At 38.2% G+C, this 25,526-nt stretch overlaps 1 protein-coding gene across 3 annotated transcripts in view; it reads right to left on the bottom strand.

Annotated features, from left to right (window-relative positions):
* Positions 1 to 465: 465 nt before the first annotated feature.
* LOC121389920 (sodium- and chloride-dependent glycine transporter 2-like) overlaps positions 466 to 25,526 on the bottom strand; it is a 46,959-nt gene continuing 21,898 nt past the window's right edge. The window contains exons 5-15 of one of the 3 annotated variants that reach the window (XM_041521586.1): positions 18,963 to 19,150; positions 17,614 to 17,752; positions 15,210 to 15,344; positions 14,352 to 14,455; positions 13,499 to 13,623; positions 12,674 to 12,786; positions 11,176 to 11,304; positions 7,263 to 7,362; positions 6,536 to 6,642; positions 2,782 to 2,952; positions 466 to 2,246 (exon numbers count right to left, since the gene is read on the bottom strand). In XM_041521586.1, coding sequence (XP_041377520.1) covers positions 2,103 to 2,246; positions 2,782 to 2,952; positions 6,536 to 6,642; positions 7,263 to 7,362; positions 11,176 to 11,304; positions 12,674 to 12,786; positions 13,499 to 13,623; positions 14,352 to 14,455; positions 15,210 to 15,344; positions 17,614 to 17,752; positions 18,963 to 19,150 — 1,455 coding nt within the window. In that variant the 3' untranslated portion in view covers positions 466 to 2,102. Of the gene's footprint in view, positions 2,247 to 2,781; positions 2,953 to 2,973; positions 4,782 to 4,843; positions 5,059 to 5,157; positions 5,436 to 6,535; positions 6,643 to 7,262; positions 7,363 to 11,175; positions 11,305 to 12,673; positions 12,787 to 13,498; positions 13,624 to 14,351; positions 14,456 to 15,209; positions 15,345 to 17,613; positions 17,753 to 18,962; positions 19,151 to 25,526 lie in introns of those variants that run through there. The other 2 variants (XM_041521587.1, XM_041521588.1) reach the window with 2 other exon arrangements.

Consider the following 25,526-nt stretch of genomic DNA (forward strand, 5'->3'; position numbering starts at 1 on the left):
ACGTCTTAAAAACAATTCCAATCAAGAAAATGAAATCTGTTTATTCATTAAATGTAAAATTTGTAAAATAAAAAAACAATATGAATATAAAAAAATTTGAAGCATGATTTACAGCTAAACTCCTGAGTGGCTTTTTACAGCAATTTGTTTTTTAAATGTTAGAAAAAGCGTTAAATTTAAAACTACTAATAACAACAAATGTATTTGTAAAAAACCCATCAATTTAAAGCCTCTAATAGCAGCAGCTCTTTTTAAATGGTTTTTAAACACTAAATCAAATTATTTTTTTACTATTTTAGCCGTTTTTGATAACTGAAATCATACTTAGATTTTATGGTTTAGATTATCTATGTCTGTACATTTGAAGTGTTTTTGGTCATCCTGGTGTTTTTAATGACAAAATGCATTTCTCATTTTTAAAAACGCACGTGCGTCTCAGAAGTAACAGTTATGGAGTCGACTTTTAGTCTATTTTTAGAGGGTATTTCGCCATTTCAAAGTCACAGACTCCTGTTTCACTCAATTGTAACTTTATCCAAATGTGTTAGTGTTAATTTTCACGCGTTGAAACAAGGGTCTGTCCCTTTAAGCTTATACATTGTATTATACAAGAAATATAAACCACTTTGAAAGACTAAAGTGAACATTATTATTTCTATAAAATGTAATAAATATATATATATATAGTGTTTTCCCTAGAAATCTGGCATGGCATGGTAGACAAAACACTTTGGGGCATTTTCACCATTTTCAGTGCACTTCTTTTGCATTAAAGACAAAAAAAATTAAATTGAAATAAACATAAATGTAATTAATGTTTTTGCTTTAATAAATGAATGGCAAAATATATAACCAAAATATTTTTATTAATTAATAATACATTTATTTAGTGTTTCATCAAGGCAATTTTGGAATTAATTATTGAAAAAGGCCTTTTTAATCTCAATGCAGCATGGCACAGGTTAAAGCAAGATGGTGCTAGACTATTGAGGCATGGTGCTGCACCATGCTAAAACAAGCTAGGGAAAACACTAATATATATATAATGGTTAAAGATGCAATCTCAATTATATTTTTAATATAACAGTATGAATAATAAATCAAGTGATATTTTTGTGGTCCCCCTCCCCATGACATTCTGTGATTTCTGTTGCTATTTTTTAGTCATAAAAATAATTCACAAAGTTGTTATTCGAAAACTACACCTCATAAATTTTTATCATTTGAGTGTTACTCAAACATAAATACACATGCATGTACAAGTATCAGTCCAAGAACAAGGATTTACTACTGTCACTTTGAAGGAGGTCATAGACTTGTCATTGTCACTTTGAAGGAGGTTACAGACTTGTCATTGTCACTTTAGGAGGTTATAGACTTGTCACTTTGGGAGGTTATAGACATGTCAGTCACTTTGAAGGTTATAGACTTGTCATTGTCACTTTAGGAGGTTATAGACTTGTCACTTTGGGAGGTTATAGACTTGTCATTGTCACTTTGAAGGAGGTTATAAACTTGTCATTGTCACTTTGGGAGGTTATAGATGTCATTGTCACTTTGAAGGAGGTTAGACTTGTGATTGTCACTTTGAAGGAGGTTAGACTTGTCATTGTCACTTTGAAGGAGGATATAGACTTGTCATTGTCACTTTAGGAGGTTATAGACTTGTCATTGTCACTTTAGGAGGTTGTAGACTTGTCACTTTGGGAGGTTATAGACATGTCATTGTCACTTTGAAGGAGGCTATAGACTTGTCATTGTCACTTTAGGAGGTTATAGACTTGTCATTGTCATGTAAAGGAGGTTATAGACTTGCCAATGTCACTTTAGAAAGATTACACGCTTGCAAATTTCATTTTAGAAAAGGTTATAGACAAGGTTATAGACTTGTCACTGTCACTTTAGAGGAGGTTGTAGACTTGTAAATATCGCTTTAGAACTGGATACAGACTTGCAAATATCACTTTATAAAAGGTTACACACTTGCAAATGTCATTTTAGAAGAAATTACAGACTTGTCAAGGTCACTTTATTGAGGAGGTTATAAACTTGCCATTGTCACTTTAGAGGAGGTTATAGACTTGTAAATGTCACTCTATAAATTACAAGTATTTATCGGACTCCAGTGCGGGATTGAATACCCCGAATTTGTTGTTCATCTGGAAGTGGTCGGGGTTGAGTGCGTAACGGTCACCGCCATCCTGAGGTTGCCAGTGAGGAGTTGGAGAAGTGATTGTCCGCAAGCGCTGGAATAATGAAAATGGAACACATGTCAGTTGTTATTAGTTTCGTAGGGCTTCTAGAATTTTAAAAAAAATCCCAAGGAATCAGTGATTTACAAAAAATGTACTAAATACGATTAAAAATCCACTAGCCCCTACATTCAGTAAATATAATTTTACTAATAAAAATAATCGGCTGTGTAGCCTACAGATGGGGATATAGCATAAAACCCCTTAGATATTGGGGGGTGGGAGGGAGGAGGGGGCAGGATATTTGTATTTACAAAATAGGCTTAAAGGCAGCTTTTGACAATTTGTTGTTGTTTTTTACTACCCATCAGGCATGGAGATGGTAGTTATTTATTAGCTCAACGTTGAATATCACTAGCCATGAAAGTGGGGCTACCATAAGAAAAATATGCTGCCAAAAAAGAGGAGAAAATATGCTTGAGTGTGTGTGTGTGTGTATGTATGAATGCCTGTCGATTGAACAACAGCATTCCCCCCATCCCCCGCCATTCATTAGGTACAGATGTTGGTAAATACTAAATATATATACCTGTCGAAAATCTCCCTTGGCCTTGTAGAACTGGTATATGATGTTAATTGGCAGCGGACTCAGAACTAAAACACAGAGGGCCCAGGCGATGATCTGAGCGAACACTGGGAAAGGGTCTTTATTGGGGTACTTCAGTGGACTGTACTGCACCATCCTGTACACAAACATGAGCTGTAACGAAAAACACACCATATGTGGCTTGTACTGCACCATCCTGTACACAAAACATGAGCTGTAACGAAAAACACACCATATGTGGCTTGTACTGCACCATCCTGTACACAAACATGAGCTGTAACGAAAAACACACCATATGTGGCTTGTACTGCACCATCCTGTACACAAACATGAGCTGTAATGAAAAACACACCATATGTGGCTTGTACTGCACCATCCTGTACACAAACATGAGCTGTAACGAAAAACACACCATATGTGGCTTGTACTGCACCATCCTGTACACAAACATGAGCTGTAACGAAAAACACACCATATGTGGCTTGTACTGCACCATCCTGTACACAAACATGAGCTGTAATGAAAAACACACCATATGTGGCTTGTACTGCACCATCCTGTACACAAACATGAGCTGCAACGAAAAAAAAACCATATGTGGCTTGTACTGCACCATCCTGTACACAAAACATGAGCTGTAACGAACAAAAAACACACCATATGTGGCTTGTACTGCACCATCCTGTACACAAACGTGAGCTGCAACACAAAACACACCATATGTGGCTTGTACTGCACCATCCTGTACACAAACTTGAGCTCTAACGAACAAAAAACACACCATATGTGGCTTGTATTGGACCATCCTGTACACAAAACACACCATATGTGGCTTGTACTGCACCATCCTGTACACAAACATGAGCTGCAACAAAAAAGACACCATATGTGGCTTGTATTGGACCATCCTGTACACAAACATGAGCTGTAATGAACAAACAACACACCATATGTGGCTTGTACTGCACCATCCTGTACACAAACATGAGCTGCAACAAAAAAAGCACCATATGTGGCTTGTATTGCACCATCCTGTACACAAACATGAGCTGAAACAAAAAACACACCATATGTGGCTTGTACTGCACCATCCTGTACACAAACATGAGCTGCAACAAAAAACACACCATATGTGGCTTGTATTGGACCATCCTGTACACAAACGTGAGCTGCAACAAAAAACACCATATGTGGCTTGTACTGCACCATCCTGTACACAAACATGAGCTGTAACGAACAAAAAACACACCATATGTGGCTTGTACTGCACCATCCTGTACACAAACATGAGCTGCAACAAAAAAGACACCATATGTGGCTTGTATTGGACCATCCTGTACACAAACATGAGCTGTAACGAACAAACAACACACCATATGTGGCTTGTACTGCACCACCCTGTACACAAACATGAGCTGCAACAAAAAAACCACCATATGTGGCTTGTATTGCACCATCATGTACACAAACATGAGCTACAACAAACAACACCCCATTTGTGGCTTGTATTGGACCATTATGTACATTGTACACAAACATGAGCTGTAACCACAAAACACACCATATGTGGCTTGTACTGCACCATCCTGTACACAAACATGAGCTGTAATGAACAAAAAACACACCATATGTGGCTTGTACTGCACCATCCTGTACACAAACATGAGCTGTAATGAACAAAAAACACACCATATGTGGCTTGTACTGCACCATCCTGTACACAAACATGAGCTGGAACAAAAAACACACCATATGTGGCTTGTATTGGACCATTATGTACATTGTACACAAACATGAGCTGTAATGAACAAAAAACACACCATATGTGGCTTGTACTGCACCATCCTGTACACAAACATGAGCTACAACAAAAAACACACCATATGTGGCTTGTACTGCACCATCCTGTACACAAACATGAGCTGTAACAAAAAACCCACCATATGTGGCTTGTATTGCACCATCCTGTACACAAACATGAGCTACAACAAAAAACACACCATTTGTGGCTTGTATTGGACCATTATGTACATTGTACACAAACATGAGCTGTAACCACAAAACACACCATATGTGGCTTGTACTGCACCATTCTGTACACAAACATGAGCTGGAACAAAAAAACATCATATGTGGCTTGTATTGGACCATCCTGTACACAAACATGAGCTGTAACAAAAAGGCCCACCATATGTGGCTTGTATCACACCATTCTGTACACAAACATGAGCTGTAACAAAAAGGCCCACCATATGTGGCTTGTATTGGACCATCATATGTGGCTTGTACATTGTACACAAACATGAGCTGTAACCCCACCAAATCACACATTCCATAGCTGTAACAAAAGGCTTGTACTTGTATCACACCATTCTGTACACAAACATGAGCTGGAACAAAAAAACATCATATGTGGCTTGTATTGGACCATCCTGTACACAAACATGAGCTGTAACAAAAAGGCCCACCATATGTGGCTTGTATTGGACCATTCTGTACACAAACATGAGCTGGAACAAAAAAAACCCCACCGTATGTGGCTTGTATTGGACCATTCTGTACACAAACATGAGCTGGAACAAAAAAAAACCCACCGTATGTGGCTTGTATTGAACCATCCTGTACACAAACATGAGCTGTAACAAACAAAAATCACACCATGTGACTTGTATTGTACCATTCTGTACACAAACATGAGCTGGAACAAAAAAACCACACACCGTATGTGGCTATGTTAATCATAACAATTTATAATGGTAACTATGGTGATAATGTTGGTGATCATCATGATGCAGGTGGTGATAATATAAGTTGTAGAAGCATCACGAGGGTATATGGCTTTTTATGTACCCTCTGTGTGTTCTTTTAAGAACACACAGAGGGTACATAAAAAGCCATATACTCCGAGAGATGCTTCTACAACGAATTTATCTTGCCGACATGTTAAACCATATAGCCAAATAATCAAAATAATGCCAGACAATAATTGTTAACAATTTATTAACGGAGCCGTACCATGCGGACGCGAACGAAACCACTTGCCAGTGACGAAAAATAGTTCCATCGATAAACGAGTTTTTAACTTCAAATGTTTGTAATACGAAATTGTCTGAAACAGATATTAATTTTAAAAAATAATTTTTGATTGATTATCAATGTTATTTATAATCTAATTATTGCTTTAGTATTAATTGGCGTGGCTGGAAACTGTTGAAAATTACAGACGGGGTATAAGAGAATTTGGCTCCGCCCACAGGGGTATAAGGGATTTGTCCAACGGCAAACAGCCAATGAGATTAAAGAATTTTACATGAAGACGAGATAATGAAAATTATGAGCATAAGCTTTAATAGCCCGAGTACTCTGATGGTGAGAGAGCTAGACAGCCATTTGAACAGTTATGACACTCTCTAACCGCCAGAGACCACTCTATATCAATATTGCACAATCTCTGCCTACCAAACGGTAGTCAAAGATTCCCGCTCTAAAACAACAACAATCCTATGTTTGACATTCTTCTCTTTAGTTATACCCACAACTGTTCTCATTGGTTACACTTAGATCTATTCCCAGTGGTTACACTTACAACTGTTCTCATTGGTTATACTTAAATCTGTTCCCATTGGTTACACTTACAACTGTTCTCATTGGTTACACTTAGATCTATTCCCAATGGTTACACTTACAACTGTTCTCATTGGTTACACTTAAATCTATTCCCAGTGGCTACACATACCGTTATTCCCAGCGGTGAAATAACAGCCCAGCAGAACACCCAGTATGGCCATACAGACGGTTTCTTCCCAAGCATGTACTCAACATCTTTGAGGAATTTGCGAACACCTAAAAATAAGAATAATAAAGGTACTTTACCCTCTTATAACATCAAAATGTGACATGTCGGTCTAAAACTTGCTTTCTTGCCTGAAAGAGCACATTTTGTATTCTGAAAGTATAATCATGTTCAAATTCGTATTTTCAAAGGATTTGTTAAAAGGCGTATACTGAGCCTGTTAGAGAGAAAAACAATTTCGAACCCTGAAAATGTACTCGACCCTCTCATAACATCAAAATAAGATGTGTGTCTAAAAATCTGTTGCTTGCCTGAAAGAGTAATTTTGTATGATTTACTCATGTAAAGTATATTGTTGAACGTATAATCACATTTAAATTCATATAGCATTTATATATATATATATATATATATATATATATATATATATATATCCAGAGAGAGAGAGAGAGAGAGAGAGAGAGAGAGAGAGAGAGAGAGAGAGAGAGAGAGAGAACAGACAGACAGACATACAGAGAGAAAGGTTTGTCAAAAGCCCTATACTGAGAGGGGGAGGGAGATGGGGGAAAGAGAGGGGGAGAGACATGGGGGAAACAGGGGGGAGAGACAGAGATGGGGGAGAGATGAGAAGAAGATGCTAATTTTGAACCCTGGCCATGTAAAAACTCACCATAAACCCACATGATGCCTACACACTCGCAGCTAGCCACAACTAACACGGAAAAGTCAGCACCATAGTCTGCCATAATAGAAACGACATAATCACCTCCCTGTAATAATAGAAAGTATTCAAAGTGCCACGATCAGAATTAATATTCATACATTTAATATATCTCGACTCTGTACAACACATAGCTATGTCTTAAGATATTAACATATGGAAAAGTCAATATCATAATCTCCCTGGCCAGGGCCCCATTCCCACAAAATATCGTAAGCCTAGTTTTGCACGTAAACGTAAATCTACGACTAAACCATAATAATTATTACTATAAACAACACAACTAATATAGTCTGAAGTACACATATTTAAGTTTTGTTTGCCTTTAAGAGTCTCATCTTTCGTAAAGATCTAATAGTCTGCGCGAAATAGATGCCAAACCCATATAAACGTATGATCTGTATAACTGCTAGTTACAGACGTAAACTTGTGATGTTTTGTGAAATAGATGCCAAACCCATACAAACGTATGATCTGTATAACTGCTAGTTACAGACGTAAACTTACGATGTTTTGTGAAATAGATGCCAAACCCATACAAACGTATGATCTGTATAACTGCTAGTTACAGACGTAAACTTACGATGTTTAGTGAAATGGATGCCAAACAAACGTATGATCTGTATAACTGCTAGTTACAGACGTAAACTTACTATGTTTAGTGAAATGGATGCCAAACACGTATAAACGTATGATCTGTATAACTGCTAGTTACAGACGTAAACTTACGATGTTTAGTGAAATGGATGCCAAACCCATATAAACGTATGATCTGTATAACTGCTAGTTACAGACGTAAACTTACGATGTTTAGTGAAATGGATGCCAAACACGTATAAACGTATGATCTGTATAACTGCTAGTTACAGACGTAAACTTACGATGTTTAGTGAAATGGATGCCAAACACGTATATACGTATGATCTGTATAACTGCTAGTTACAGACGTAAACTTACGATGTTTAGTGAAATGGATGCCAAACACGTATATACGTATGATCTGTATAACTGCTAGTTGCAGACGTAAACTTACGATGTTTAGTGAAATGGATGCGAAACCCATATAAACGTATGATCTGTATAACTGCTAGTTGCAGACGTAAACTTACGATGTTTAGTGAAATAGATGCCAAACCCATATAAACGTATGATCTGTATAACTGCTAGTTGCAGACGTAAACTTACGATGTTTAGTGAAATAGATGCCAAACCCATATATACGTATGATCTGTATAACTGCTAGTTGCAGACGTAAACTTACGATGTTTAGTGAAATAGATGCCAAACACATATATACGTATGATCTGTATAACTGCTAGTTGCAGACGTAAACTTACGATGTTTAGTGAAATGGATGCCAAACACATATATACGTATGATCTGTATAACTGCTAGTTAGTGAAATGGATGCCAAACCCATATAAACGTATGATCTGTATAACTGCTAGTTACAGACGTAAACTTACGATGTTTAGTGAAATGGATGCCAAACACGTATAAACGTATGATCTGTATAACTGCTAGTTACAGACGTAAACTTACGATGTTTAGTGAAATGGATGCCAAACACGTATAAACGTATGATCTGTATAACTGCTAGTTGCAGACGTAAACTTACGATGTTTAGTGAAATAGATGCCAAACCCATATATACGTATGATCTGTATAACTGCTAGTTGCAGACGTAAACTTACGATGTTTAGTGAAATAGATGCCAAACACATATATACGTATGATCTGTATAACTGCTAGTTGCAGACGTAAACTTACGATGTTTAGTGAAATGGATGCCAAACACATATATACGTATGATCTGTATAACTGCTAGTTAGTGAAATGGATGCCAAACCCATATAAATGTATGATCTGTATAACTGCTAGTTACAGACGTAAACTTACGATGTTTAGTGAAATGGATGCCAAACACGTATAAACGTATGATCTGTATAACTGCTAGTTACAGACGTAAACTTACGATGTTTAGTGAAATGGATGCCAAACACGTATAAACGTATGATCTGTATAACTGCTAGTTGCAGACGTAAACTTACGATGTTTAGTGAAATAGATGCCAAACACATATATACGTATGATCTGTATAACTGCTAGTTGCAGACGTAAACTTACGATGTTTAGTGAAATGGATGCCAAACACATATATACGTATGATCTGTATAACTGCTAGTTAGTGAAATGGATGCCAAACCCATATAAACGTATGATCTGTATAACTGCTAGTTACAGACGTAAACTTACGATGTTTAGTGAAATGGATGCCAAACACGTATAAACGTATGATCTGTATAACTGCTAGTTACAGACGTAAACTTACGATGTTTAGTGAAATGGATGCCAAACACGTATAAACGTATGATCTGTATAACTGCTAGTTACAGACGTAAACTTATGATGTTTAGTGAAATAGATGCCAAACCCATACAAACGTATGATCTGTATAACTGCTAGTTACAGACGTAAACTTACGATGTTTAGTGAAATAGATGCCAAACCCGTATAAACGTATGATCTGTATAACTGCTAGTTACAGACGTAAACTTACGATGTTTAGTGAAATAGATGCCAAACCCGTATAAACGTATGATCTGTATAACTGCTAGTTACAGACGTAAACTTATGATGTTTAGTGAAATAGATGCCAAACACGTATAAACGTATGATCTGTATAACTGCTAGTTACAGACGTAAACTTATGATGTTTTGTGAAATGGGCCCCTGGGCCCATATTTTTGAAGCAATCTTAGCCTACGAAATCGTAAAACCATCGTAAACTATGACGTGACTATGGCGTGTGCTGTAGTGACGTCACAACCTGCGATGGTTTTATGATTTCGTAGCGCTAAGATGGCATTGAAAATATGGGCTCTGGTGCTTATAAAACGTTTAGAGCATAAGTAAAACAACTTGTGTCCCCAACACATACACGTACGTGCCAGTGGTCCAAACAACTTGTGTCCCCAACACATACACGTACGTGCCAGTGGTCGAAACAACTTGTGTCCCCAACACATACACGTACGTGCCAGTGGTCGAAACAACTTGTGTCCCCAACACATACACGTACGTGCCAGTGGTCGAAACAACTTGTGTCCCCAACACATACACGTACGTGCCAGTGGTCGAAACAACTTGTGTCCCCAACACATACACGTACGTGCCAGTGGTCGAAACAACTTGTGTCCCCAACACATACACGTACGTGCCAGTGGTCGAAACAACTTGTGTCCCCAACACATACACGTACGTGCCAGTGGTCGAAACAACTTGTGTCCCCAACACATACACGTACGTGCCAGTGGTCGAAACAACTTGTGTCCCCAACACATACACGTACGTGCCAGTGGTCGAAACAACTTGTGTCCCCAACACATACACGTACGTGCCAGTGGTCGAAATTAGACCGAACCAAAAACTACGAGACCAAATATGATCATTAGGAAGGAAATGTTTTATTTAACGACGCACTCAACACATTTTATTTACTGTTATATGGCGTCGCACATATGGTTAAGGACCACAGAGATATAGAGGGAGGAAACCCGCAGTCGCCACTTCATGGGCTACTCTTTGCGATTAGCAGCAAGGGTTCTTTTGTATACACCATCCATACCACAGACAGGGTAGTACATACCACGGCCTTTGATATACCAGTCGTGGTGCACTGGCTGGAACGAGAAATAGCCCAATGGGCCCATTGATGGGGATCGATCCCAGGCCAACTGCACGCTTTACCACGGGGCTACGTCCCGCCCACAACTAACAATAAAAAACATTTAATTTTTTTTTTTTTAAATACCCGCAACAGAAGAAAACTAAAATGAAAAGAAAAAAGTAATAACAGTACCGGACATATACACGGCAAAGCCAACACGAAACAAATGACGCCCAGAACGACACACATTATACTTTTATACTTTCTCAGTTTCGGGAACTCGTCTTGTATACAAGTTAGAACTGTCTCCATCAACCCAAACTGTAGCAAAGAGAAAATAATATATTATAACTATCAAGTAAATGGCAAGTGTCAAAATGATTCAGTTAAAACCCCTATTGCATTCTGTCTATATATTAGTACCATAAAAACTAAATAAAATGGCATTTAGGGTTACAAAAACTGTCTGTCTGTATGTACCTTTGTATATATCTCTCTCTGTCTGTATATATCTCTCTCTCTCTTTCTGTCTATCTTTTTCTGTCGCTCTCTTTTTGTATCTCAACCTCCCTTTGCTTCTCTCTCTCTCTCTCTCTCTCTCTCTCTCTCTGTCTGTCTCTGTCTGTCTCTCTCTCTCTCTCTGTGTGTGTATGTATGTGTCAATGCCTGTGCGCTCACTCATAAATCTGTTGTTGTCTACTTGTGTATATAATATTAAAATATATGTGTAAAAACCCCAAAATACACACCCTCCCCAAGACCCCCCCCCCCCACACACACACACACACGCACACTCACATCAAAAAAGAAGAGAAAGAATAGTGTATCCACCCCTGGACTAGTATAGTGTGAACAGCATGAAGAAGATGACGGACCAGAGTTCGGGATGGGGAAGTTGGACAATGCCTCCCCCACCCCTCCCCCTAGAAAGAATAGTGTATCTGCCCCTGGATTAGTATAGTGTGAACAGCATGAAGAAGATGACGGACCAGAGTTGGGGGATGGGGAAGTTGGACAACGCCTCCCCCACCCCCTCCCTCTAGAAAGAATCGTGTATCTGCCCCTGGACTAGTATAGTGTTGTTATTTACCTCGCTGTCGAGCCCGAGTGTGAACAGCATGAAGAAGAAGATGACGGACCAGAGTTGGGGGATGGGGAAGTTGGACAACGCCTCCCCCACCCCCTCCTCCTAGAATGAATCGTGTATCTGCCCCTGGACTAGTATAGTGTTGTTATTTACCTCGCTGTCGAGCCCGAGTGTGAACAGCATGAAGAAGAAGATGACGGACCAGAGTTGGGGGATGGGGAAGTTGGACAATGCCTCCCCCACCCCCTCCCCCTAGAAAGAATCGTGTATCTGCCCCTGGACTAGTATAGTGTTGTTATTTACCTCGCTGTCGAGCCCGAGTGTGAACAGCATGAAGAAGAAGATGACGGACCAGAGTTGGGGGATGGGGAAGTTGGACAACGCCTCCCCCACCCCCTCCTCCTAGAATGAATCGTGTATCTGCCCCTGGACTAGTATAGTGTTGTTATTTACCTCGCTGTCGAGCCCGAGTGTGAACAGCATGAAGAAGAAGATGACGGACCAGAGTTGGGGGATGGGGAAGTTGGACAATGCCTCCCCCACCCCCTCCCCCTAGAAAGAATCGTGTATCTGCCCCTGGACTAGTATAGTGTTGTTATTTACCTCGCTGTCGAGCCCGAGTGTGAACAGCATGAAGAAGAAGATGACGGACCAGAGTTGGGGGATGGGGAAGTTGGACAATGCCTCAGGGTACGCCACAAACGCCAGCCCGTACCCTGAAATAAACACAAACCACGTGATGGCTCATACTTAGCTATGTTACTAGGTCAAAATGGTATATCAAAGGCCGTGGTATATACTATCCTGTCTGTGGGATAGTGCATGTAAAAAATCCCTTGCTACTAATGGAAAAATGCAGCGGGTTTCCTGTCTAAGTCTGTATGTAAAAATGACTAAATGTTTGACATCCAATAGCCGATGCCACCCCACCCCGTCTTGTACGCTTATGAACAGTGTAGGTGTATGTTATGAAGGCTAGTATTCTATTCTTTAGACCCTACATAATATCCTTTTAAAAGAGAGGTTTAATTAAATTTAAACATATTTTCCAACTAAAACATATTTACAGCGTTTTCTTTTAACTTATACATCACATTGCAATCAGTTTTGGTCGAGCATATTTTCATTGGATGGTATGGCTGTGGCTATCGGGTTATCACCACAAAGCAACCAATTGCAAATCTCAAATGTTATCTCCAACATTAACCAAAGCTCCATCGCCCATCTCCACAAAACGTTTGGACCTACATGTATCCATCTCAGCGTTACATATTATTTGAATGACCCTTACTATTACATTCAGACAAGATATGTTTCATAACTCTGGAGTTACAGATAATGGGTGTTTAACCATTTCCCACCCTGCCCATACCCACCCATACCCACCCATTCCCCGCCCATTCCCCGCCCATTTAGAAGAGCTCTAACCTGCTTTTGCAACCTCTGCGACTGTAGTTCCAGCTTTGTGCGCCATCCCGCCGAATGTTGTAAATATCACAAACCCGGCAATGATGCTTGTCACCAAATCCATTATGCTTATCAGTAACGCATCTCTGAAACGAAAAACAAATAATTAATTATTTAAAGTGGCAGTCAAACATTGTAATAGTGACCTCTAAGGATATCTCGAAGTTAAAAAAAAAGAGTATATATCTTTAATTGCTATAATCCAATGACTCAAAATTTACCAACAATTAGTTTGTTTATCCCGAGTCATCGTTATCCCGAACTATTTGATTCCACACTATCTTAAAGGTGGAGTCGCTGGGATATTTTTTAATGTTTCAACGTTTAGGGCAGATCTTCAAGTTTTGTTTTCTTCTTCTGAAGTGCTATTCTTCAATTTCCTTTGGATCTTATTTGCAATCTAGGACACATTCCAATGCTCTTCACGTGAAATAAACAAGGTATACTTAGTCTCTGCGAGAGAATTAGCTCGAGTAACCTCTAGCCCACCCTTTGTTTATATGTTGTAGGGGAAAGCTAGAGATGACTGTGCATAATACTTCGGCAATCGTCAACGATCAAATGGTAGCCAGCTACTGTGTCTGAAATACACTTGTTTTTTTTACTAAATCTGATGACACAGAGCTTTAGTTTGATTATTCTCAAGTCCAGTCTTGTAGTGGTACTTACAATCATGGAAGCCATCTTGAAATTCAAAATGGCCATAATTTTAGGATATGTTTTACATATATCTCGACTCCCAGTTAACATAGAAACATGATTTTCATGTGAACCATTCTAATAAGACTCGTCTTGCAGACTAAGTATTACTTACGCATATACATTGTTTTTAAACTTGTTGTAACTGCCAAACATTATTATTCCTCCGAAAGAAACAGACAGGGAGAAAAACATTTGACCTGCAGCAGCCGACCATACCTGTAAAAATAAAAAAAAATAAAAGAAAGAATGACATACACACCAGCTAAAACAGATATGCACCTAAAAATTAATTAAGCTCCACCTGAATTGTATTGCATCCAAAAAGGGGCCTAGAAGTAAATGTCTGTGTCGACGAGGTCTAAACTTAATATTGAGAGTTTTTACATATTCTACACACCAGCTAAGACAGATATACACCTGGAAATTAATTCAGCTCCACCTGAATTGTATTGCATCCAAAAAGGCGCCTAGAAGTAAATGTCTGTGTCGACGAGGTCTAAACTTAATATTGAGAGTTTTTACATATTCTACACACCAGCTAAGACAGATATACACCTGGAAATTAATTCAGCTCCACCTGAATTGTATTGCATCCAAAAAGGCGCCTAGAAGTAAATGTCTGTCGACGAGGTCTAAACTTGATATTGAGAGTTTTTACATATTCTGTATTTACTTGGTGCTTTCAAAAAGTTTTACTTGGTGTGTTCCTTTGTCTTTTCATCTTTTTGCTTTCAGAGGTGGCATGATTAAAATACTTATAAAAACATCAGTGTCATTCCAGCCCCATAATTAATTAATACATGTTCATGAATATTTACGGTTTCTGTTTGTTTTTTCTCTAGGATATTCAAATCCAGCAGCTTAAATTAAAGGTTAAAATGAAGTACTATGCCAGTACACTCCAACACAAATAAGTGTTAATTAGTACATACGATATTTGATTTATACGTGTTATAAAACATGATCTTACTTTCAAATCCAGCAGCTTCTCCCACTTGGGCACTATGAAATATATCACCCCGTCTATAGCGCCCTCTAGCAGCGAGCCTCGTATAAGCAGGATTATGAGAATGACGTAAGGAAACGTAGCAGTGAAGTAGACAACCTGAACGCAAAGAAAAGAAAAGAAATGTTTTATTTAACAATGCACTCAACACATTTTATTTACGGTTATATGGAAAGGAAATGTTTTATTTAATGACGCACTCAACTTACGGTTATATGGCGTCGGACATATGGTTAAGGAAGGAAGAAAATGTTTTGTTTAACGACGCACTCAACACATTTTATTTACGGTTATATGGCATCAGACATATGGTTAAGGACCACACAGATATTGAGAGAGGAAACCCGCTGTCGCCACTTCATGGGCTACTCTTTTCGATTAGTAACAAGGGATCTTTTATATGCACCATCCCACAGACAGGATAGCACATACCACGGCATTTGGTAAACAAGTCGTAGTGCACTGGCTGGAACGAGAAATAGCCCTTTACCACCAGGCTACGTCTCGCCCTCAAAGAAAAGGAAGGTTGTTTTAAGGGATTTTCTTATACACCCTTTGGTGAGAGCATTATTTTACGATAACATTTACAGGCATACGACTGGCTGCACCTAGGTGATGACCAGGTCACCAGTGTCATACCATCAAATGAAAAAGCATGATAGAAATCGATCACTAGGTGTACAAGTTAACCTGAAATTGACTATTAAAACTGTTTTCTGAAGATATGTAAGAAATAGAATACTACATTTGTGTCCGTTAGATACCATTTATCTTACAGCTCGTTGTTTAAAAATGTATCCCACTCGCTTTCACCCATTGGATATGTTTTTAAACAACTTGCTAACACGTCCCTTATATGGCCCCACACATGTTCATAACTCCCAGGGGGCGGAATATAGCCCAGTGGTAAAGCACACGCCTAATCCATGGTCGGTCTAGGATCGATCCCCGTCGATGGACCCATTGGGCTATTGTTCGTTACAGCCAAAGACCGTGGTATATGCCGTCTGTTGGAAAGTGTATATAAAAGATCTCTTGCTACTAATGGAAAAATGTAGCGGGTTTCCTCTCTAAGACCATATGTCAAAATTACCAAATGTTTGACATCCAATAGCCAACAATTAATAAATCAATGTGCTCTAGTGGTGTCGTTAAACAAAACAAATGTAAATTTTTCATGACGCGTAAGTTCAAGGGCTATAACTATGTAAAACATGGATAAATTCCATTTTTAACAGTTATATCCCTTTAATAAATTCTCATGAAAGTCAAACTTGATTTGGCCATAACTGTGAAAAATGGCTAAAGCCACATGAAATTTTTTGTTTTGTTTAACGACACCACTGGAGCACATTGATTTATTAATCATCGGCTATTGGATGTCAAACATTTAGTAATTCTGACACATAGTCATCAGAGGAAACCCGCTACATTTTTCCTAATGCAGCAAGGGATCTTTTATATGCACCATCCCAAAGGCAGGAAAGCACATGATGCCACGACCTTTGATATACCAGTCGTGGTGCATGGAGCCACATAAAAGTTAAACTTGATCTCTAACTGTACATGATAAAGCTATATATGGTTAGACCATTAGGAAAGAAAGAAATGTTTTATTTAACGACACACTCAACACATTTTATTTACGGTTATATGGCGTCAGATAAATGGTTAAGGACCACACAGATTTTGAGAGGAAACCCGCTGTCGCCACATAGGCTACTCTTTTATGACAGGCAGCAAGGGATCTTTTATTTGCACTTCCCACAGGCAGGATAGCACAAACCATGGCCTTTGTTGAACCAGTTATGGATCACTGGTCGGTGCAAGTGGTTTACACCTACCCATTGACCCTTGCGGAGCACTCACTCAGGGTTTGGAGTCGGTATCTGGATTAAAAATCCTATGCCTCGACTAGGATCCGAACCCAGTACCTACCAGCCTGTAGACCGATGACCTGCCACGACGCCACCGAGGCCGGTAGACCATTAGGCGACTGATAAAAATTTTTCTTAACAAATTACAGTGAAACCTCTCAAAACCGGACCCTCTGTAACCACGAATTCCTCCAAAACCGGACATTTTTCACGGTCCTTTTTTAAAAAATCAGTAGAGAAAATAACCGCTCTAAACCGGACACCTCTTAAAACCGGACCTTTTACTATGTTACGAGGGTGTCCGGTTTAAAGAGGTTTCGCCCCCATGTGTTAACAAGTATGTGTTATCAAAAATAAGTATATGCTATATTAAAAAAAATAACGAACGATGTTCTCACTAATGGATGTGTAAGAAAAGCAACTATCAATCTCTTGCTTTTTTTTTTTTGCTTTTTTTTAATGCGTTAAGTTTTAAAATGTGAAAGACCTACTTTTCCGGAAGACTTGACTCCCTTGATAAGACAGAGAACTACGACGACCCAGGACAGTACAAGACAGAGGAGAAGTTTCCACGACGGGTAGCCAAAGTTTTCCGGTTCCAAGCCTGATGACCGTTGGATCACCTCGCGACTACACAAAGAAAGCAAAAGTAATAAATATAGGCACGGTTCCAGTATTAGCTACAATTCGACAAACTAGGTAAAAATTACTCAAATAACTCCATTTCGTTTCGATGAACCATTCTAAATTATGCGCCAAACTACCTCATGAAAACTACGCACATTTTTATATTTTGGACTTAATCCTACGGTACATTCAAAATTCATTAACACTGTCCTCTACCGACATTGGTCGGGCTGCTGGTGATCTATTGGACTTGCCAGTGCGGGTGGTCTCTTCTCCTGCCCACCCCAACCCCTTTCCTGTCCTGGACTGAGGAGCCGGCGAAAGTCCACACATGCGCCCATGACAGGCGTGCGCTACAACAGCTTTCTCTGTAAGTGCACGTTAAACTCTAAGACCTGACCTGACCTAATAAACATACCTCGATGGTGTCGTGGTTAAGCCATCGGAATTGAGGCTGGTTGGTACTGGGTTCGCCTCCCGGTACCGGCTCTCACCTTGGCAGAGCCAAGTTTAACGACTCAGTAGCTAGGTGTAAGGTCACTACACCGACTTTTCTCTCATTAACCACTAGCCCACTACTGTCCTGGGCAGACAGCCCAGATAGCTGAGGTGTGTGCCCAGGACAGTGCGTTTGAACCGTAATTGGATTTAAGCACAAACATAAGTATAAATCATTTGGTGACACTTAAAATATAGCTATTCGTGTATAACGCAATATTTTATATTTTATTTTACACTCAGCAGAAAGAGAGAGAGAGAGAGAGAGAGAGAGAGAGAGAGAGAGAGAGAGAGAGAGAGAGAGAGAGAGAGAGAGAGAGAGAGAGAGAGAGAGAGAAGGGGGTAGGGAGAGAGAGAGAGAGAGAGGGGTGCAGCAAGAACTCTTTAAGAGAAAACTAAACTGAACGATGTATTCTTAATTCTTTAAAAGAAATTAAACTGGATGCTCCATTCTTGATGCTTTAAAAAGAAGAAATCTAAAGTAGATGATCTTTTTTTGCGCTTTAAAAATAAGAAATTTAAACTGCCCGATGATTTGTTCTTAATGATACAATTAAACTGTATTATCTATTTTTAATGATTTAACAAGAAACATATTCCTATTGTTTTAACAAGAAGAAAATATACTGGTTGGCTTGTCCGTAATACTTTAACAAGACGAAATCTAAACATTAACCTTAAAAATATAATCGAAAATGCACCTTTAAAATCTTACAAGAAAAAGTGCTCCGAGGCAGTAATGGGTTTGCCTGTGTAAGTAAGGTTCGTGCAGTTCACGGTGAGGATTGAATCGATAGAGTAGTTCCCAGTACACCGGCAGGCGTCAAGTAAAGCGTCATAGGTGGCGTTACCCGTGCAGAATGCAGGGGGCGCAACTCTTGTGGTAACACAGTTCTCCCAGCCCTAAAATAACAAACAATCAAATAAACAAGTAAAAAAAAACGAAAGAAAAAAATGTAAAAACTACTATTTTGTTGTTGCTGTTGATGATGACGAGGATGGCTATGATAATGATGATGATTTTGTTAATGATGATGATGTCGATTATGATGATAATGTTGTTGTTGTTGATGACAATGATGATGACGATGGTGGTGATGATGTTGTTGTTGATGGTGGTGGTGATGTTGTTGTTGTTGATGGTGGTGATGATGATGTTGTTGTTGATGGTGATGATTATGACGACGATAATATTAATAAAATTAAGGGAAATTAGTGTCCGATTCAAATTCATTGACTGCCCACCACACAATATTAAATGTATTGATTTTTCAAGTTAAAAGTGTTTTTTTTTAATGACACCACTAAGAATTATCGATTTTAAAGTATCCTTAAAATAGCCAACATGCTTATCTTTCTTATTTAATATTTTATAATATGCGGTGTGCTTCAAATGCCAAGAAATCAAGTTCTACATCGTCCTGAGATATCGTGGCCGATGAGACGGGGGTGGATCCAGGATTTGTTTTGGGAGGGTGCATTTCAAAATGGGGGCTTTCAGAAGCAGGATGCGCATGTGTGTGTGAGTTTAATTTTGAATTGTCTCTTTTTTTTCTTTAAGAAAATAAAATAAATGCGACGTCACACTGTATGAGTGCATCGTACAAGAATAACAGATTGCACAGAAAGACTGTATGTCTTGTCACAATCGGCTATTTTTGTGGTTATTCTCCTATCATGTGATGTTGCCTTAAGAATCCTACAAAATATTATACATTTGTGAAATACAATATATACTCTTCAAAAAATGAAACTTGACATTGATTTTCAAAGCTTAATTAAAAAAGAAAAGAAAAAGGTAGACATGATACAAGCCATCAAAGATCAAGATGTCATTGGAAAGGGATTACTCTGTACATGTCCGAAACAGTATCTATGGGAATCCACCTGAAAGAGGCATATGTGTGACATAGGAGTGGGCAAAATGTCTGTATCGGTTATGACCACCAGAGTCCTGATGATAGCATGACAACGGTGATGCATGGAAGTAATCAAATGTTGCACAACACATTGTGGAATGTTCTGCCAATCATGCTGAAGTACCGTAAGAAGTTGCGGAAGTGTCTGGGGTGGTGGATTCCTCCGGTGAACACGCTGATCCAGTGCATCCCATAGATGTTCTACTGGGTTTAAACCCGGCGAATGGGCAGAAAATTGTAATGTCTGGATGTTGTGGTGCTGCAGAAACTCCTGACTAACACATGCAACATGTGCTCTGGCTTTGTCATGCTGAAACATTCAACCGTTGACGTTCATTAGCGGAATGACGTGATGCTGCTGGATCTCGTCTCGATATCTGATGCCTGTCCGTGCACCTGCCACATGCTCAAGAGCCGTCCTACCACCATGATAGATTCCTGCCCACACCATGACACTAACACCACCAAAACGCAGTTTGGAGCATAACATTCCCCTCAACGTCTATAGACACGTGCGCGTCTATCAGCACGTGACAGGAGAAAACGTGTTCATCTCACCCTCTGCTGTGGAGTCAAAACGTTACGTCGCACTGGTCTTCTAGGGAAAATTCCTGCCTCCCTCAGCCGATTACGAACTGTCTGGTCAGAAATTCAGGGATTTGTGTCGCTGTAGTTGTTGCTGTTGTGGTTCGATTTCGAAGATGAAGCACCCGGATGTATAGATCTTGAGCGGCGGTGGTTACTCTGGGACGACCTGACCGTGGCCTGTCATTAACACTTTGAGTGGTGTTATACCGTGCCTATAAAACAGAGATGGACTGTCTGGAGAAGCCAAAGTGCCTTGCCGCAGCTTGTTGGGTTGTCCCTAGTTCACCAAGGTAAACATCTACGGTCCGTTTTTTAACATTTTGACATTTACGGCACAGCAATAAACATCACAATAATAAATATCGTGCCGGAGACGTTTATCTTGATGAACTAGGTTGTCCCTGCTTGCAATTTCCCATTGGCATTATTGCGTTGAGCTGACGTCAATCTTGGCATTATTGCGTTACCTACACTGTCGTTATGCAGTCTGTTTGAACCACTGCTGATCTAGCTTTTTATGCCCCACCAACGGAAGGTTCGGCATGCAAAGTTACAGAACTTCATGATGCACGTGCTTCTCTGAGGGTTGTTTTTTGCGTTTCAGTACAAACGTTAAATATGGATACGTTTATGCGAATCGAACGTCTTTTCTAATGTTTTTGCATCATCATTCGCTCACTTACTTAATTGTCTTTACGATGTCTTTGATTCTGTAAAAATAATCCGATAGCATTATGTTTACCAATGTCAAGTTTTTTGGGGTTTTTGAAGAGTATATCACCCAGCGTGTGATATTTGGACTACATGACACGTGTGACACAAACGGACTATAATTTATTATCCAGGACCAAAGATTACTAGGAAGTACTACACCACATAACATTCTGATAACATTTTGATAGAACAGTAAATATTGGCAGTCTTGCCATTGGTCATAAATATGTAAGGAGTGTTATAGATCTACAAACATCCTGTTGTATATAAAAAATATATTGTGAAATTCTGGGAGAAGTCATACTTCTCTATCACTAACCAAACCGGCCTCGGTGGTGTCGTGGTGGTGACGCCACATAGGACATAAGGCTGGCAGGTACTGGGTTCGGAACCCGTTACCGGCTCTCACCCAGAGCGAGTTTTAACGACTCAGTGGGTAGGTGTATGACCACTACACCCTCTTGTTTCTCTCTCTCTCTCTAACCACGAACAACTAACAACTAACCCACTGCTTAAGTACTTGGTTCCTGGCGGGATGTAGCCTAGTGGTAAAGCGCTCGTTATATGCGCGGTCCGTGTGGGAAAGCTTACAGCATTAGGAAGAATTACAATTCTCAAAACTTTAATAATACCTAAAATCACATACTTATTAATATCATTACCAAATCCACCAAAACACATTATAGAAGATTTAAATAAAATGTTTTTCAAATTTATTTGGCTAAATAAACCCGAAAAAATTAAGCGAGATATATTAACACAAGATTACAAATATGGTGGTTTAAAAATGCCAAATATACATCATAATATGACCTCGTCTTGGATGAGAAGACTTTTTCTAAACAACACAAAATGGGTAAATTTATTTAAGTCAACCACCGGTCTGACTACAAAAGATCTTATTATTCATGGAGATTATTTCATTATATTAAAGCACAAAAATATCCAAAATAGGTTTTGGAAAGATGTACTTATCAGCTGGCTGTTAATACATAAAAACCAAAATCTTAAAAATACAGAAGATATACAAGGACTGAATATTTGGTACAATACAAAAATACTAAAAGACAATAAACCATTTGTGTATATCAAGTATATAAACAAAGGGATTTTGTTCATAAATGACTTACTTGATGATGAAGGAAACATTTTTGATTATATTACTTTTAAAGGAAGATATGACCTAAAGACAAACTTTTTAAATTACGCATCGCTAGTGAATGCTGTAAAATCTTTCTTACACTCATCACAAAACATTAGCAATACAACATTCACCCCTACAAAAATACCTATATTACCTTTTAAAATGAAAATTATGCTAAATGAAAACACGAGAAGTAAAGATTTGTACAATATTTTAAATAATAAATATGTAATACCAAAGTCACAAACAAAATATGCATCTAAGGGTTTAACATATGATTGTTGTATATGGGAAAAGTTTTATGCTCTACACTTCAAATGTGTAAAAGATACAACCCTGTTATGGTTTCAGTATCGATTGCTCCATCGGATTTTAGCTACAAATTGTTTCTTACAGATGATACACTATGTAGATTCAAATAAGTGTAGTTTTTGTAAAAATGTCCCTGAAACCTTACAACACTTGTTTTATGATTGCGATAAAATAAAATATATATGGAATGCATTGGAGAAATGGATATTTGAAAAAAATTGACGTTAGAATTTCTCTGAATAAGCATACAGTTATGTTTGGTATGATAAACAGTGATATGAACCAAGTAATTAACTGGTTAATAATCAATATAAAATATCACTTTTATAGTATGAAAATTCTAAACAACAGTCTTAATTTTAATGTTATAAAAAAGAAATTACAAAACAAATTTCAAATAAAAAGATATATATATTTTAAAAATTGTGAGTATCAAAAATTCGACGAACGTTGGGGAAAGTGGCTTAACCGTTTTAGTGCTGATTGGCCTACATAACATTCTAAATATTTCTTTTTATAAGGAGTGTAACCTTTTCTTTCTTTATAGTCTGCTTTAAAAATATAACAGAAAAAACAACACAATAAACAAAAAACCCAACAACTTTGTAACTTGTTTGGAAAAAAAACAAAATCAAATAAAAAAAACTGTTTTCCATTCTTCTTTTTGAAGCTAGCCTATTTTTACCATACTTCATTCATATTTCTAGGATACCAAGTGATGTTCTTACTACATTAGACACCCACTTAAAGCAGTTATTTAGCAAAACCCCAAAACATTTGGGTGTTGATAGACAAACCTTTCCTTTCTATCCTTTCTTTCCCTTTTCCCTTTCTTTTCTCCCCTCTATGCTCGTTTTATCTATCCATTTTGACCCTCAGATCATAAAAAAACCCCTCAAATATGGATATGCCTGTGCAATATAGACGACAAATGAAATGAATGTAATTACCATATGTATCATATATGTATGTATGTATGTATATACCCGTATATGCATGTATATGTGTGTATGTGTGTATCCTCGAAGGATCGTGAAGCGTCATATTAACGGGAAAATGGCTACAACGCACACGCATTGTAATCGCACGATCAGTTTGATTATTTGATCTAGTACCTTATTCAATTAACTACAAATATCAATTAATAAAATGTTTATGACCTTACAAGTGTATTCTGTCGATAGATAAAACACATGCCACATTTGAATGTGTACATTCCAAGGCCTGAATCGGAAAGCATCCTATAGGTAAGATGGGCTTCCATAATTAATTTTTTCTTGAAAGACTACATACGTCACGTGACCTGACCCGAAAGCAGACATGACAGCGACAGGATTCTTTCACTGTTGACAAGTGCTGATTATTTAGATGCAGGTAGGTATCAATGTAGCATATGATTTTATTCGATGCTACTATTTAAAATAACGATCGTCTATAATGCATTTTGTATAAAAATAACTTTTTACCCATTTTTTCCTTCTTTTTTTTTCTTTATCGGTAGCAAGTACTTCCTGATTCAGAATTAATTGTGTTGTCAAAGTTCACGCGCGCGCAGATTCGTAATAAACAAGCCGTACGTAAAATAGGACGCTTCTTGACTTAGGACGCCTTTTGATCTTTAGCGATATATGTGTACATTTATTACATACCCATTAAATCTTACTATATAAATACAGCCCTGAATACAAAAATGAAACATACTTTTCCGTATTCAACTCAACTGCCGGAACTATACCGTATTCAACGCTACTATTTATAGCACATGGTTACCGGGAATGCCCTTCGCGATATGTAAACAAAGTTTGTGCTTGGTTTGTTTAAAATGCTTTTTTTGTGGAAAATTTGAAGTGAAAACAGACGAAAACGGTGACAAATATTTACAATTTAATGAGCGCGATACCAAAACTTGAGACGGGAACACTACTAACCAACGAGCTTTTAATCCACAATAGTTAAGGTCGATGACAGTCACATTTTGGACCCTTGTTTTGGCTTCGTACACAATTCTTATTCTTATTCAATAAATAAAACATCTCCAACCGTAATTTTGTGATATGATATATTTGACAAAAGGTACCTTTTATTTCTTTCATCTTTCAAAACTTCAAATTAATATTTTGTCCAGAACTATGAGAAAAAAAAAAAGAGTACCGACCTGTAAACAGCGTTGTCTGCTTGTTATAGGAATTTGACAGGGGTCAAGGTTAGTAGACTAGTTTTTATTTTAATGTGGCGCAGCATTGTAATAATACAGCTAATTTTGAATTTAAATGACGTCAGTATTCCAATGACGTCACTTTGCATCTCCTTACAATAACCATAAACTGGGTACATGACGTTTCCTTTTTAGAAAAATTCCAATGTAAAATTGCTATTGAATTTTTTTTTTTTTTAATATTACTAATGCACCTGGATGTGTTTGAACAAAATCTTGTGATTAAAAAATTGTACCTTTTACGAACTATGGATTTCTAGTGAAATTACGGTAAGATATGCTATATTTATTGTGTACGAAGCCAAAAGAAGGGTGTGAAAAGTGACTGTCGTCGACTTTAGCAACAATGCCGTCGCATGCACCGTCTCCTCATGTAGAAAACTTGAA

This window comes from Gigantopelta aegis, chromosome 15, assembly GCF_016097555.1.
Source record: "Gigantopelta aegis isolate Gae_Host chromosome 15, Gae_host_genome, whole genome shotgun sequence".
Lineage (NCBI taxonomy): Eukaryota > Metazoa > Mollusca > Gastropoda > Neomphalida > Peltospiridae > Gigantopelta > Gigantopelta aegis.